The 17,777-nt window shown below is 40.6% G+C and overlaps 1 protein-coding gene across 4 annotated transcripts in view; it reads right to left on the bottom strand.

Moving 5' to 3' along the window:
* Positions 1 to 326: 326 nt before the first annotated feature.
* The window catches only part of CHST9 (carbohydrate sulfotransferase 9), a 97,884-nt gene continuing 80,433 nt past the window's right edge, over positions 327 to 17,777 (bottom strand). For all 4 annotated transcript variants that reach the window (XM_083822338.1, XM_083822337.1, XM_083822339.1 and 1 more), the window contains 2 exons: positions 17,566 to 17,603; positions 327 to 1,870 (listed from right to left, as the gene is read on the bottom strand). In XM_083822338.1, coding sequence (XP_083678464.1) covers positions 773 to 1,870; positions 17,566 to 17,603 — 1,136 coding nt within the window. In that variant the 3' untranslated portion in view covers positions 327 to 772. The remainder of the gene's footprint in view (positions 1,871 to 17,565; positions 17,604 to 17,777) is intronic.

Genomic DNA, 17,777 nt, shown 5'->3' with positions numbered 1-17,777 from the left:
ACACCAGGACCAGGGTATGCATCATGCAGTGGACTCCAGTGTAAAATTAAGATGTTAATTTTAATGTACATTTCAGTTTTCTGAAAGGAGGCTCGTGTGTGTTGTTTACAGAACATCAGTCAAAATGGGGTAGTGAACTGTGACTTCAGATGGCAGGCTTGCCCAAACTTACCGTGCTGAAAAGTTGAGTTGCTGTGTTATTTGTGGTTTTATGTATTTGTATTCAAAACCAGCCTTCAGTAAAAAAAAAAAAATCAGGTCTAAAAACAGCTACAGTCTAATGGTAGTCAAGCAACCAACTCTTACAACTGAGAACACTGCAAACATTTTAGAAAATTAGCCAATGATTCTTTATTAATAAGCAACAGAAAGTAAAAAATACATTCAAAAAATAGTTTCAAAAACAATTTCTAAAGCAGACACACCAAAAAAAAATCATGCTATTCTGAATGCTTTTTTCTTAAACCATTAAAAGAACATTAGGTAGGCTAATGCAACAGCTGGCTGCATTACCACTTCCACAATATAATCTGTAATGGTAAAAGCAGCTTTTTCAGGCATTTTAGTGCAATTTATGCTGTTTACAGGTCTTTTTTGTGCATTTTCCTATAACTTTATGTCAATTGATGTCACTGCAGTTTATAAAACCCCCAGTAAGTCAAGACGACTCCACTTAGCAGTTACTTTGTTTCCTTTCAGAGGTAATATCAAGGTAGTTGTTCTGAATCCCAAAATGACAAATATCTAATAGAAGCCTGAAGCTATTCTGGTGCTATACAATTGGTGATGTATAATTGAACATTAAGTAATCCAAGTAATAGAAGTCGTAGGTCAGCTGTCTCTCCTCCTTAGACAATTCCTTTAAGTATTGCCTCACTACCTCTGCACTTGTTCTCTCATCAGAGGAATGTCTATCTTTGAATTTGGGAAATTTTAGCTCAGCTGGAGCACCTACCAGCTGCAAAAAGTAATTGGCGTCTTCTTCCAGGGTTTCAAACTTTCCTATGAAATCATAGTTGATGAGGCAGGGATAGCAGAGTTTACTGACCTGCTCCCAGTGAATGTCCATTCCTACTGGACGATGGGAATCTAACAGATACTGGATAAACTCCTTGAACTTAACTCCTGATCCTGTTTTCAATGCCTCTTCATCTGCGTTATGTCTATACTTCTTAATTATTGCCTTCCCGAATACCGGATGGTAATAGCTGTTTGGATGTTCAAACTTATCCCTGAAGGCAGATACGAGTCTTTCCAAAGGATCACGTACAAATATAGTCTTGGTGTACGTGTTCAAACGTGTGTATATCCCCTTTAGGTCATAACTGTCCAGTTTCCTTAAATGCTTTCCATAGTGCACGTCGTCATGGGAAATGTTGCGCGCGGAAGTGGCGAGTCCGTTGAGCACCATGAGGACCCTTTTCCAATTGGAGCAGCCCGCTTTCGGCACTTCGCAGTACAGGACCTTGTGCCTGTCCTCCACGTAAATTCGTGACACCATGTGCACCAGGTGCGTCCGCAGCTTCTTCCTGCTGTTGTATTTCTTACAGAATTCATACAGGAAGGACCTGCGCTTTTCCTGGGTGCTACCCACATCCTTCCACTCATCACCCTTGACCAAAGTCTTGTTCAGAGGGCGTAGTGCAGGTGGTAAATACACTTCTCTGAACTGGCTGAGAGGTGGCTCGCTGATCTTCTGCTGGTCCGACAGTCTGCTCACCAAGGAGACAGCTACTGCACCAAAAGGGTCGGCCTTCCCCCGCCAGTGCCTGCTGCCCAAGATGGCCATCTCCTGCCTACTGAGGCCAGGAGGGACGTGCCCGTTTTGCACCACTTTCCTCTGCGTCCCTGGAGGTGAGAACGTGAAATCCTGCAAACATCAAAAGAAGCAGAGCTTACAATGCAGCAACAGCGCAGCCGAGCCCAGTCACATTGCAATCAGTACCGCAAATCCTTTCAAACCAGTTGATCGATACAACTAGTTTAGCAACAAGCTGGGCTAATTACTGAAATACATGCTTCTGAAGCTTTCCTGACAGTGCACAGTAGGTCTTCCTACAAAAATAAATAGCTTATACCAGACCTTTTAAGAAATCAGAAGACGTTCACACAGGGAGACTGATAGTCCAGGTAGGGGTGGCCAGGTGCTTTTCTATGCCTATTACATTTTCCCTCCATGACAGCACTGGTCGAATTTAATGTTGCCAACAGCTTTCCAAAGTGCATGGCACACCTGAGCTCACTGCTGGAACATATTCTGGGATCTGGAGCAGTCCTTGAGCCCCAGTGGCTCCAGGACCACTTGCTCCCCATGACCAAACTAGGGCTCCTAAATAGTTGGAGGAGGGTAGGTTTGAGTGGGGTGTAGGAACAGCCAAAATCCCTCTTCCAAAAACGTCCTCTTCCTTTCCCCCTACAGACCGATCATGGAAGTGGCATGCATTGGGTTGCATGCACATATTTGCCATACAGACGTCTGCACCTGAGCTAGCTGCTTTCACAGCCAATACGGCAAAATAGGTGCTTTTAGTGCTTATTCCATCTGGCTTATTTAAACATCAACATCAATGACATCAACTAACTAAACATCAGCTAGAGACCCTGCAAAGAATGTGAAAATATGAGACTTTCCTCCCAGACATCTCTTCTAATGTTCCCAGTTTCTGTGCTGTCCATGAGCTGCAGAAATGGCGAATCTCAAACCTGTGTTTTGTGGGCAAATTCTCCAAATTATCATGCAAGCTGACTGAACACCTTCTTGCAGTTTAGCTATTTCTGCTCTCTTATTCCTGGGTGTATTCTGCTGTGTCTGCTAAGGCTTGTACAGCTTTTCTCCTTTCAGCAGGCAAGTCTGCAGCCTTGGAACATTTATATACCTACTATTTTCACTATACTTCTGCAGAGAGGGGATGCTGGTCAATAGGTTTTTAAACATCCTATGGAAATACCATAGCCAAACAGTTAGATGGACACCCATACACAAACTGTCTGATTTCTTAAGTCTAACTTTTTTGGAAACTTGCACAAAAAGACTCTTCTGCCATAAACTGATTAAACATTTACTGGAAAGTTGATTTGTGGACTGGCAGACCCTAAGTGTGTATTTGGGAGGATGGGAAAGTTCATAGGCTGACTCAAATAAATAAGGCTGTTATCAATTTAGAGGAATAATGTAAAAAAAAAAAGTAATGCAGAGAACACAACTTGAATTCCAGTCTGAAATAAAGCCTACAGAAAAACAAGCAGTTCCAAGAAAAGTTAGCCTATCTTGCTGTGTAGTAATTTCCAATGACAAAAACAAACCCAGGGGATCAGGCCATTCAGTACTGCCAAAAACCACTGACTATCAGGTTTTTGCTTTCATTGAACTGAGTAAAATGATTTTTGCATTGGTGAAAGCAAATAAAAGAGGACAGCCATGCAGCACTAATACATCTAAGAGAGTGTGTATGTTGCTGTTACGAGAGCTGCAAAAGGATAATTGAATTCTTTCAACTTGGCCTGGTCTGTTTTTCTAATATCATCTAATTTTTAGTTTTGTTTTCTAATATTTCATTCTTTTAAACAGAAGAAACACGTGTGCCTAGAGATTTATCCATTCTGCTTTACGATGGAAAGAATTCAGAAGAATGGTCAGTGTATAATAACAGCAGGTAGTGCTAGTAGTAAAACAGGAGATGCCTATGAATCTAATGGTAATTTTAGCATCACAGTTAATGGCAACTTCAGGAGATATTTTGTGGAAAAGATGCTTAACCATCTGAATTTCTAATTAAAGCTTCAAAAATGAGCCATGCGCTCCAGAGCCATACACTTCCTGAATTCAGTCTGCCATCCTGAACCAGTGGAAGATGCCTTGGTTCCACCAGGAGAGCATGAAAGAAGAAAGACTGAAAGGTGTGTGGTCTTGATTTTATTCCATTTCAAACAGTCCACCTGGGATGCAGGACCAACCTCAGAGGATAACTGGAGGAGATACCAGAAGAGGACTGCATTTCAGTCTCGGAAACCATGACTGCAGCTGTAGGAACCACTACTGAAGGATTTTTCATGGGATTAAAAGACTTCAGAGAAGGATGGGCAGAACTATTCAGAGAAATCTCAGGTAACACCCTAAAGGAAGAACATATGCACAGTGGGAGTCACTTGAAAGGGGTTCCCTCCAAGCAAGACGAGGCAAAAGAAGAAATCTATCAGGAAAAAAAAAAGCCCCAAACAGAAGGGAAAAAAAAAAAAAGACCTAGGGGAAAAACAATGACACGGGAAGTTCTGAGGACAAAAAAATTATCTAAATATGTAAAATACTATTAGTTGCTTCCCCTCTCCACTTCCCCTTCTCATTGAGATACATATCCCGTAGTGAATACAACAGTAATGGCTAATAAATGTTATTATAAGCTCCACAAGGGATAGTGTGCTTGCAGTAAATGCTGGCTGTAACTTGCTGCTTCTAAGAATGGGAACAGATAGTGATAATTTTCAAAGGCATAAATGGCTGTCACATTGCCACAGTAGTTTTCCAACTGAAATAAATGAATAAATAAAAATTACCAAACCTGCCTATACACCAGCCTACGTAATGACATTAGTAGCTAATGAAGGTAAGAATAATGAAGGGATGAATCATGCTTTGCATTTGATGAGAGACATTTAACTAGAAAGTTTTCTTGAGAAACTAACTGTTTAACTAATTGTTGAATAAGTAGTGCCATATTTCTTAAACAAAATTGCCTAGCAGTCTGGCATATTTAACTGCTACTGCTCTTATATGGGTGAGAGAGCTGAAAGCCACATGCTGTGAAAGGACTTTAATGTTTTATGATACTAGCCTTACTCAAAACTAGGTGTCTTCTTTGGCTTCCTCTCGGTGCCAATGATTTTTCACATTTTTTGACACCTTAAAGGTCTGAACGTCTCCATGATCTGGTGACTGGTTTTTTTTTGGAATCAGGAATGGGAAGACTAGAAACTTGCAAAACCAGTAACAATTAAAATCCAAATAAGCAACAACAACAGCAAAACTAAAACAAACAAACAAAAACACAACATGTGGCCATTATACCTACATTCCTAACAGTTCAGTCCACGAGCTGCTGAGCACCATTATTTTGGAACATGCCTGAACATACACCAACAACGGGCAGCAAGCAGATAATCCTGTAGCAGTTACTAACTCTGGATCCAGACATTCCCACGCAAATAGTCCTACCAAACTCTTTCAGACAAGTGTCCAAACACAGGGATGGCCATTCATGCCTTTCTAAGGAGCAGCTATGTTTGGGAACTAGCTGCCTAGCATAGGAGAAAAACTCCATGGTCACCTTGGATAGAAGCGAGTCTGTCCTTGAGACATGCTGACAACCTGTACAGCAGGCTGTGCACATTTCATCCAAGAATTAAAAGCCAGTGAAGTGTTGCACCCTTGCCAGTAATTATGCGGAGTGCCTTTTTCTTCATTTGCATTAACACATTTGAAAGAAAGTTAAGAAATGGCCAAGAGTCTAATTTAGAAGAGTATGCATATAACCTCTGTCTCCTTTTAGCTAGACAGGATCAGAAGAGAGATTTAAAAATTAGTCTAAATACAAAGAAAAAAGGTATTTAACACAGTGTTAGTTTAGCATTTGGCTACTGGCAGACAATCCAGTTGAAACAAAAGGCATTTCTGAGGTCATTAATGAGTTCATGGATTTTTTCTGCCACTTTTATTGCTGGAGATTCCCTGCTCGTCCCCCATTCACGCAAGATTTTTTTCTCACTGTAGAAATTACTAGCCAATACCTATACCTTCTTTTACACATGTTGAAGCTGTCCTTTTCTTTAATACCTTCATAAGCTACTGGGTTAGAAGAGACTGACTACTGCCAAGAATAGTTAAGACTCACCCAATTATGCTTTGTGGTAGTTTTACAATGCACTGGTGGGATCTCGCCTAGACAGTTTGCAATTAGAGCATCCTGCCACTCCCTCCCGCCCCCCACCCCAAAAAAAAAAAAGGTGTATTGTAAAGGATGGTATTCCAGAGCTGATTTACCAAGATTTAATGGCCTACAGTGCAGACAGTGCTGTTTCCTAAACGTTTTACTGCTGGATCTTCATTTTTACTAAGAAGAATTATAAAATTAAGTGAGCCCAATAAAAAACATAGGGCAGAGAATAAAGGAGGAAAGAAATGGTCTATTCTATTGTGCTTTTCTGTGCTACTAAATACCTACATTGTGGGCATTCGTAATGTATGGGTTCTCAACATCTAGCAAATATCTCTTCTGTCCTAACACATGCTTGCTAAAATAGTCCTTTAAGATGCTTCTCAGGAGCAATGGCACAAATCACCTGGGAGCACACTGTACTTTGCTTTCCACTGTGGTTTGCACTTGGTTGCTGCGGATTTGCGTGTCCTCAGGACTCTCTCGGCAGTATTATACTGCACAGTTAATATGGGTGCTCTGCAAACACATACATATTCCAAGATGATAAAATCTCCATTCCTTAAGACAAAAGCAGGTTATAAGATTTTTTATTTCATTTATTTTTTTTTCCCTGATGAAATTTATGAAAAGCAATTGTTTAGAAGGACAGAGCATTTGTGTTTTCTGATCAACCCCAGGCAGGGGTTCTGCAGTACATACTTATAGAAACCTACCCATGAGAAGCAAAGCCTGCCCCCCGCAAAGATGAGACGAAAGGAGTATTAAGTACATGCTTGGAGTATTTACCACATCTCTGCTTACATCCCAGTCCTTTGGTACTAGATACGCTCAGGCAGTGTCGAAGTTCAGCATGGACTGAGAGCATTAAACATTTTATTTCACTGTTTATATCTTTATGGTGCCTCTTATGTGGGGATTATACTACAATGACAACCTAATTTCAGACCCTTACTTGTTTCTTTAGGATCCCTCTGTAGAAAACGGACACAGAAAGAGAGACATGGCTCGTTTTTTGATTAATTCTTTGACTCTTTACTGATCAGGGAGCGCAGGAAGATCAGTCTCTTAACTTAGGTCTTTAGATGCAGTCAGCTTCAATACTGAAGGACTTTAAAAGAAATATTCTCTTACTCAGATTGTAGGTAGGCGTGAGTCTTGAAAAGGTAATATATAGTTTTTTTTACTGCTTAATATATCAAGTTTTCCACATAATTGGGTACAGTTAGGAGGATTTCTTCACTAGAGGTCCATGATTGTGGTAGATGATTCAGAATTGTTATGTAGTTGAAATATGAGGAAAATTTTGCATGACTCCATCTCCAGCATGCCAGTGAAGCCTGCAGCTGTTAATACCTCACTTTAAGTGTAAAAACTTGTAGAACTATACTTATACATGAACGTGCAAGTTTTCTTAAGCCTGCCAAAAGAATGGAATATCCTTAACTTCTTTGTGTTAGAAGAGCATTTACAAAGTATAATTCATAATGGCCAGACTCCTCTGCTGCAGTGCTACCCCACCTAACCAGTAAATATGCCCACAACTTTCTCATAACATAGAAGCTGCATAGTTTAACATTGCTGAGGTAAGAAAAACCCTCCAGGAGCTCCCACTGGAGAAACTACCTAGGCTGGCCACAAGTGACATGAAATGCTGATGAGATGCTTTGCCTTCTGTGCAGTGCAGATAAACCTCTTGATTCATCACTTGTGCTTAGAACAGCTGCTCCAGAGACAGGCACCAGTAACTCCTCTCCCAGCGAAGTAATGAATTTATGGCTTATCTAATTTATTCCAGACAAATCATCACTGCTGCATTCCTCACGAGCCACAGGTGATATACGTATTCCTTGTGAACACTGAAAGTTCAGTGGAAGTCCTTCTGTCAGAGATGCATAATGTCACCTTATGGTTTATACACAGTTCCATTAGGGAAGAGGAAGAATGAAACAATTGTGCTTTGAACTTTCATAGTTCTTTCTGCCCCTGAAGTTCTCAAAAGGTCACAAAATAGCAGCAAGCTTAATGTTTCATCTGGATTAAGTTCTAGGAATATTTCTTACGTGGAGCCATCAGACACAAGCCTGACAGGCAAAACTTTAATAGACAGAATGTTTTCCTACGTTATATATATCCCTAAAACATACATACTTGTACCAATCACCTCTAAGATTACTGAATGAGTTTTGGGGAAAGGAGAAAAGAGAAATGAGTACATGAGGTGATCAGCTTCCTGCAGAGACTAATGAAGAAGCAAACTTTGTATTTTGTAGTTGAAACACAATTAGGTTTAAAGGAGGTACTTGTGAACACTAAGCCAGATACAAATAAGAACAGCTTATCATAGTAACAAATACTGCAGTTAAGTTTTAATTAACAGATACCAGCCATTTTGGGAGCTGCTTTTCAAAACAGTTTTTTGAATCGGTGACTATTGCCCCTTGAATCCATTAGCAGAAAGCTAGGCATCTCACTGCAGGGTGACTCAGAGTTGTGGCAAGGGCACAGACAAAGTGAGTGAGGAAGAAAAGAGAAGAGGGTAATATTTTTTATTTATTTTTTTTAATGTGGTGTGGCCTGGTGTCAGGGAATGAGGTGGTGTGGAAAAAACTTAAAGAACACCACCAGACCAGAGCTGGTTTTGGAGAACAACTCATACCCACGGGTCATTGGGAAAGTGGAGAGGCCCAACATTATAAGATGAATAGCAATATTATCAAGACCACAGTAGTAGCCCTGTCCCCATTTAGTAAGGGAACAGGAGGAAACCATTTGTCTGTGCCCAGGACCCTCACAGATACACTACTGAAGGCTTTGCATTGGGCTCCCCTCCTCTCTGTGCCTCCTGTATCCAAGTACAGAAAGTACAACGTCACCCATGGTAATGAGGCAAGACAGTCTGCAACAGCCACTCCAGCAAGCTGATTCATATGGTCAGCAGCTTGGATGAAGGAAATTAATCTCTAATTTTACTTGCCAATTCTTGTTCAAATCTGGAATTAATTCCCTCCTGTTTCCATCCTCACAGTCAAAACATGTGGGTTCTCCAAAACATGCTCAAAATGGGATGGATAAGAAAGATCAAGGCACAGTTAATAAAAACAAAAAAAGTCCCAATTAAAATGCCATGGTTATCAGAAACTAACACAGCCATGTAAGTTTGTGTGACAGATTAAAGATTCACCAAGACAGCTGCAACCAAGTATTGAAGACAAAAATAAGCACTCACCCTTGTTACTAATAAAGATACCACTGTCAGGGTTGATCCATAGTTGTGATAAATTGGCCTCTGTATAGTGCAATGCTGATGCTACTACTATGACTTTCTGACAACAGTTTCATGGGGCTGGTTCTTCCCAGTGTAACTTTACAGAATTGTAAGCAAGCACAGAGACATTACAGCCCAGACAGCTTGTGGTTGGGCAGAGACTGCATCCAGTTTACACAGAGTGTTTGTCTCTAGATGTTTAGCTAAAATGGTCTGCTAGTAAAAGGCAAATTTCAGATCACAGACCATTTAACCTTGCTCATCTTTAGCCCTGCCTCATTCCTGTGCAGTCACACTCATTTTGGGAATAGGTAGCCCAGTGTGTTCCATCATTATTTATTTCTGAGCTCAGTCCTCCTCCTGTGTAGACTCTTAATAGAACCTATGTCAGCCACTTCAGTCAGTAACCAGAAATCTTCACTCAGCTCTCACTGATTTCTGTACAGAACAATGTCATAATAAAGCAGCTTAAATAACCTGAAATTCACAATGGACTCAAATTAAGATTATACTTGTTTTATGAAAAAGAACATTAGATAAAAGACTCTTGTGTTCCACTGACTGGTAGGCTTACTATTTGCATGTAGGAAGTTTAAATCTGAAAATGACAGGTAATCTCAAAATATTAAGTATTGTCTCTTATTTGAGTTCATTAAATAATGTTAGTGTGCCTACTTTCTCATAACTTAAAGCACAGAAGCAAATCGAATAATCTAAACAGTTTCTTTTGTTGACATGCAATTCTCAAAATCGTTATTTCCAAGTATGTGGTAAGTCACATACACAGTCATTTTATGAAGAGGAAAATAAATAGTTATTTTAAGCCAGACAGGCATTCTTAAGTATACTTCATATTTGAAACAACATCTATTTTCCTCCCTAATTTTCCTCCCTAAAGAAGAGGGCTCACACTTGAGGTTAGACACCAACATCTTTTTATGGCACTTGTTGACCAGCACCCACCCTGCACCAGGAAAACCTGGTTCCCTTTGGCACCATCCCCACGAGGAGATTCACCATCTATTCACCCAGAGAGTGATCTAACTGCTGGGCATTAACTCTGGAGATCTGCCAGATCTGCAAGCTTGGACTGAAACCCTGGCTCCAGGGAGTGCTGTAAGGTGCGTGAGCCTCTCTCCCTCGTTTACTTCTGCAGGATACAACACAGATTTTAGAGGCAGCAGAAGCTGTAGTCTTGAATCTCCTGTGGCAGAGGAAGAAAATTAACCATGGACTTCCTTATCTCAGGGACTGACTCAGTTTTCACAGATATCCCAGTGCCATTTTAAGATCTCCCAGCATACCTGTACCTTATGCAGCCCAATCTGGCAGGTGTGAGCTTTCCCAGCAAGATGGCCATTTGTGGGTTCCCACCACACCAAGAAAAGAAGTGACAAGGTTGGTTTAGTCTTGCCAACACTGTGGCACATCTGCACCCGCAGAGGAACAAAGGCTCAGCTGCCTCCACTGCGAGATGATGAATGAGCAGAGGTTATCACAGACCTGGACTTGGGTTGAATTTCAGTACTTCAGTGTCCTTCCTAACCTGCCCCCATGAACTACAGTGAAGATAGTAGCTACTTAAATAGTTGCTTAGATGTTTGTTCTGAGTAGGCAAATGTGGAGTCTGGATGCCCGTTAAGATACCTGGCATAAAAATGAGGCAAAGAGCATGTGCTATGTTGTGAAACAACGTGATTGTAAACCCAAAAGGCTTTGAGTTGGGTACCAAATCCTTTCCACCAATTACTTAAAGGAATTACTTCATCTACAGACATTAGGCTACAAACAAGCTGTTCAACAAGCCATTCTTACAGGCAGCAAGACAAGTGGTGGCCTAGTTTTGTGGGGGTTTCAGTCATATTTCCCTATCCTCTCCCAGGACAGCACTTCCAGTTCTTGCCTGTATCCAACCGCTGGCAGTGGTCAACATAAATGTGGTGGCTCACCACCTGCACTCCTTGCTGGCCAACCCTTTGCCCTCTCTTGAAATGGATACAGAACTGGGATGTGACCTTCTGCATTTCCCCCCAGCAAGGACAAAATTTCCCCTCTGACCAGCCAGCCCCCCTTCACACTGCTGAGCTCCTTTTGTAATCATGTTGAAATTGGCTAAAATTGGCCTTGGCATCAAACATTATCACAGGAGGACTAACAAGGAGATGACCTGGCAGTGTGACTGGACAGGTCTCCCCAGGGTGCCAACAGCATTTACATCTAGAGACATGTGAAAATGAAGATGAATAAAAAAAGGTATTCCCCCCCCCCAAAAAAAAAGACAAAAAAACCACCACCACCACAAAAATCCCTTTTGAGAAGAGAGGCCTGTAATGTAATGTTTTGCCTCTGCATACATGGCAATATTTCTCACATTAGTGGCTGTGGTAAGATCCATAGGGATTTTTTGCTGGTAAACCGAATCCGTTTCCATCTCGTCTGCAGATAAACACACTTATCTTCCAGAATAAACAAGACATCTTGCTCTTTTAGAAACAGTAAGAAAAGTTTCAAATGAAACTAGGTTAAGAAGAATATTAATGTATATTCAGGCATGAAGAATTCAATTTCCCCCAAATTGCTTTGGAAGAGACAGTAAAATCTCTAGAGGTCTCAAAGCATTTTCCCTTCAATCACAATTAGCATTTCATTCAAATTAGATGACTTTATTGGTAAATAAAAAATAAATATGTATGTATATTACACTCTAGGTTGGCAAATATCTCAAATTTGTGTTTGCCTACATTCATAATACTTTCAAATAAATTTATGTGTTCAATTTTACAAAAAAAAATATAATACTTGAGAATTGATTACATTCATGAATTAACATGGAATAAATAGGCTGTGAATTTACAAAGGGAATTATCTGCTGCATGCTCCTTCATACTAACTGGAATGTAACATCCTATTTTTACAGGAGGAAACTAGCTCATGTTTATCACAGGTAAGAGAAAAAACTCTGTGGAAGTTTTTTAGTCTAGCAGTCCTCTTGGTATGCATGCCATTAGTGTTACAGATGATCAGTGCACCATCCAAACACTAACTAGTGCAACCACTGTCCCTCTTTGAAGCAGAGGAATGAATAGAAAAGACTGCTATGGTTAAGGGCAGGTGCATGGGCCAGAACCACAGTGTTTGGTTTTGTAACTTTGAGAAAGTACTTTGACCTTCACACTTCATTTTTTCAATGTCTGCAAAACATGGCAAGATAATAATTGCCTACCCCATGTGAAAACTGTAATTCCTAATTTCTGATTAACATTAAAAAACCTTGCCATTTTACAGAGTGAGAAGGGACAGAGAGAAAACTCAGAGTCAGTCAGGATTGCAACTCAACTTCCCAGTCCTTTCTGACTTTCACTGCTCAAACCTCATGTCACTTCTTCATTACTTGTGCTCAGTGTCCAACCTTAGTCTTAGCCTGTTGCATTCTCTAATCCTTGCTTTTATCACAAGGATCACCCTCCACAAAACTGAGGATATTTTTATCTTCACACATTGCATTTATATTCCTGTGTATAGAGCCCAAGCAAGGTTTCTTCCAAAAGCATACTGAAAAGGTTCTCAAATAAAAGTGTCTGTTGTTCTTGTTTGAATAGTATGTACTCCCTCATGTTTCTGAGATTCACCATCTCAATACTATGTATTATTTCATAAGTGAAGGGATATTGTGTTATCTGAACTTGAAGAGCACTAAGAATGGTATCAGGAGCGGCCCTGATCAGCTTGGAAGGAAGAATACATTATGTGCAGGGCAAACCTGAACAATTCTTCCTGTCTGATTTTCCTATCAGATATCACCAGAAGGTTGTGCTGCTGTTCAGAGGGACCTTGACAGACTTGAGAAAGGGATAAACTAGAACCTCATGGAATTCAACAGAGGGAAATACAAAGTGCACCTCTTGGGGAAACACAACGCCATGCCCCAGTTCAAACTGGGAGATGGCCAGCTGGGAAGCAGCTTCAGAAAAGGCCCTGGGGGTCCTGGTCATGGATGTGCCTTCATGGCAAAGGTCAACAGCATCATGGGCAAAATTAGGCAAAGCATTGCTAGCGGACTGGGAGAGGTGATTCTTCCACTTTGTTCAGCCCTGGTGAGACATCTGGAGTGCGGTGTCCAGCTCTGTGCTCCCCAGCATAAAAGAGACATACTGGAATGAGTCCAGTAAGGGGTAACAAAGATATTTAAGGAATTGAAACATCTGACCTATAAGGAGTGGCTGAGAGAGCTGGTCTACTCAGTCTGGAGAAAAGAAGGTTCAGGGGCATCTTACCACTGTGTGGTAAGATAACTTATCACTTATTACCTGCTAGGGGGAGTAAAGAAGATAGAGCCAGGCTCCTCTCCGTGGTGCACAGTGACAGGACACAAGGCAGCAGGCAGTAACCAAAACACAGGAAACTCCATTTAAATATAAGATAACACTTTTCCTCTGAGGGTACTTAACACTTGAAAGAGGTTCCCAGAGAGGCTACGGAGTCTCCATTCTTGGACATACTCAAAACCCAACTGGACATGGTCCTGGGCAACCTGCTCTTGCTGCTCCTGCTTTGAATTACAGGGGTTGGACTAGATGATCTCCAGAGGCACCTTCCAACCTCAACTATTGTGTGATTCTATGAAGCATATAGAAGTGTTCCACTTGTTTGGTGGGCTAAATGCATCAGTTTTCTTGAAGATTTTCAAACTCTTAATTTTGTGGGAATGAAGTAACAGTGAGGAATATGACCCCAAAATGGGAAAACAGGAGCAAGGGGGACATACCTATTAGACAACCTCAAAATACCAGCATGTGGAAGCCAGCGTACACAGACTGAACTTTTGTTAGCTAGATTGTGTAAGAGGATGAAGGGGGTAGGGGAAAGTATTGACATAGACCACAGCACTGCACAAGGAAAATAAAGGAATTTGGACTGAACTGTGGAGTTTTTTGCTCATCTTGGCTTAAGTTTTTTACACCACATGGATACTTGAAGGAAGCAGAGGTCATTCCCCAACAAGGTCTGTGTAACAATCTTACACTATCATTTAACAGAGGTCTGTTTGACTTTTCTTTCACCTTTTCACTTCAGCAGATGTACTGAACAGGTACTCCTGGTTCACACCTAGCTTGAGCAGGTACATTGCTTCATCAAAGCCCTTTCTGCGTTACTGTGTCTCCCCATCCCAATGTGCAGAAAAGGAAATCCTCCCTGATGCTCAAAGACTAAGAGAAGGAGATGCCACTGCAAGAGAGCTTGCTTTGAGAGAGCTCCCCAGGGAGGAAAACAATGGGACATATTGCGGAGCATTCCCACCAGCCTCCTGACCCTATCAGCAACCTCACTGCAAAAGAGACAAACACAGAAGAGATTTTAACTTGCGACCATGCAAACACATTCAGATTCAAAATGCAAGTACGCATATTCTTGATAGTCCTTCAGAGCTTCTGGGAAGCACTGGGCAAAACCACATGTAGGAGTATGTATTAAGACCACAACACAGATCCATCTGAGTGGCAAGGATGAAACATAAAGGATTGCCTTCAGACACATTTTGACTGGCAGTCTGTAATGTTTTCTTAGCCAAGACAGTTACACAGTTAGAAGCACAAGGTCTGTTCTTGTTTCCTTACATTTCCCTTAGCAGTAGTTATGCTACAGCTAATCAGGCTGTAGATCAGTGCCAGCATTTACCCTGAAGTTGCAAAGGTAGCTAAAAACAGGTATTGAAAAGCCTGGATGACCCGGTTCAGGCAGAGTGGTAGCTGACCGCTGCTGTTAAACAAACATGCATGCTCATATACACAAACCTCAAAAGGGTGCTCAAGGAAAAATAGCAAATGCCTCATGATCAAAGCGAACAAGAGACGGTAAAAGTGGTAATTGTAGACTAGGGGTTTTGGAAGCATATACTACTGTGGTAATATATCTATGTTATATTTCACAAAACTTTGCTTAGACTTTAAAAGGAGCTAAGAACCACAAAGAGACAGCGGTCTTTAAGATGCCAGAGGTTCCACATCCCCACCAACAGTAAGGGGTTTACCTAGCAGGAGATCAGTAGGACAAGCAGCTTTATCTTTTCCCCATCCCTTCCCTGTTTCAGTCACCTCTCAACAAGACATTTCCTGTTCTTTGCCCCTTCGCACTACTGTTCCTGTCAAGTTGTAACATCATCCATCTTCTGCAGAACCTCTTCTCCCTCGCTAAAATTCTGGCAGCCAGTTTAACTCAGAGCTGTTGCACTGACTTAAAGAAAGCTACTGGATTTTACAGGGGTAAATATCTTATCCTGCATACAAAATTTCTGGTTCAGTATTGGGAATAAACAGAATCCTTCCAGGGGAGGTCCTCCATTAGGATCAACTTCTGTTTAAATCTATTTATTGAAGTAATATTACTTCAAATCATACATGCAGTGCCTCTGCAATGGCATCCTAAGTTGTGAACTTGAAAATAAAATTGGTTTCTAATTTAAAACACTTTTCCATTTTATTGGAGGCTCAAAGGAAGTTAGTTCAGAATTGGGCATCATCAGCTTCACTAGTATCCGTTTAAAAATGAGTGTCTACCATTCATCCCCAAATCAACTTTTCACAGCTTTATTTGGGTACACCCTTCACATATGAAAGCAATGAAATTTTACTGGAAAACATGTTCTTAAGCTAACTGTAGAGAGACAGAGCTTGTGAGCAGTTCGAGGAGAAGGCAATGGCATGCAGGAAAAGAGCCAGACCAGGTACATAAAGCATGGTACCAAATACACCTTTTGCAACTATGACAAATGTCCTTTTTATCACAGTACACCGTTCCTTAGTGAAGGGCAATGCCCTCCACTGAGCTGGGTCTGTCACAGGGAAAACGTGCAGAATTAGATCTCCAGTCAGCCATCCCCGTCAACGTAGCCTCAAGCTGTTTTAAAAATACAACTGCCCCCCCTTCTGGCCAATAATGACTCCCAAAAGTGTTTTTGCAAGACATTTCAGGCTAATTTTCAACTGTAATTTAGTTTATAGAAGTTAATTAGGCCTGTTTTAGGATATAAACTTTCAGCCAAAGCACAAAACTTCCAGTAAGTTTCAGAACACTTTTACGTTTATTTAGAAAATATATATATGTATTTCTTTGCTTGATGAAATGCTAAATTCAGGGCTAAATATGTTTGCGCATCAATTATCCAAGGTAACAGGAACAGCTCTGATGGAACAAACCAATGGTTACTATTTGATATCTCAGGACCAGGCTCCCTGTGACCTTCCAGACCTTCAGGGCCTGACTTGGTCAGGAGTGGTGCCAGCTCAAGGGACTGAAAGTGACAGTGACATCCATGCAGTGCTGTGCCATCAGAGGGGAATGCTGTTGGACCCAGACTGTGCACGACTGCCTTAGGTAGCCAGTCCCCATCTAGGTGGTCAGTTCACAGATAACGGCGAGGTATGACGCCATGCATCAGCTTAAGGCTTGGAAGGAAGAATAGTTAATGGAGGGAAATTGCTGGAATATAAACATTCTAATGACTGCTTTTTAAGTGACTTAGAAATAAATCTCACAAACAATACAAACACCCATTTATGTGCCATCCAGATAACAGCATTCAGTGTGAGGACAAGAAACTGTGAATAAGGAGTAACACAGCACTGCTGTACAAGTCCGGTCTTTCCATTCAGGAAGAGCATATTCTTTAGCAACCTATGCCTTTCCTCCTCTCTATCTGGTCAGGGGAAATTTTATTTCAGCATAATTCCTATATACTTTTCCTGATGCTGAGATAACGAATAGGAATGTGTAAAGGCTATTTTCTATATAATTACTTCCAACTGATGCAGTGATAAAGACAGGAGAGAAAACTCCTCCACAAGCATCTTCCCACTTTAGTGAAGCCGCATGAAAATACACAGCAGAACTGAAAACCTAAACAAGATTGAAATGTTTCATACCAGTATGCGATATGAAACATACGAAATGTTTCATACCAGTAGTTTCCTTTTTTATTCTATTTTATTTTATTTTATTTTATTTTATTTTAATTAATTAATTTATTTTTTAAGGAATACTAGCAAACGAGAAGTATCACTCACTTGGAAAAAAAAAAAAGTATAACATAACTGTGCTACAAAGTTTGATACCAGTGGACAAAGTATTGGCAGGCTCTGTCCTCACAATCAACAACTGCTAAGTAGATGCACTGAGTTGCTTAAATGGCATATCTGAGGATGGCTACTCATGTGAATTTGACACATCTGCAGAGCCAGGAAATTATCTGATCTGTGGCCCTTAACGTACCTGTATAGTTAATATTAGCCTGTCCTGTGAAGTTCTCCTCTTTGTAATTTCTATAGTTTCTCTACATGAAAAATTAAATAACAAAAAATGGAAGTGTGAAAGTACCTGATTAGTTATCTGTTGTTGCAATTTTTCTTCAGATGCTGAAAGAGAAAGAAAATAATTAGTTTGTACATATTTTAATGAATATGATAATGTACATACACAACAATCACTGTAAAGTCAGGAACAAAAAAAAATCAAACGTAATTAAGAAATAGTGTTTAACATGAACAAATGATTTGAAACTTATAAACAGAAATCCAAAGGAAAAGGAA

Source organism: Anser anser, assembly GCF_964211835.1.
Source record: "Anser anser genome assembly, chromosome: 2".
Classification (NCBI taxonomy): domain Eukaryota; kingdom Metazoa; phylum Chordata; class Aves; order Anseriformes; family Anatidae; genus Anser; species Anser anser.
This window is presented reverse-complemented; position numbering and strand designations above follow the sequence as displayed.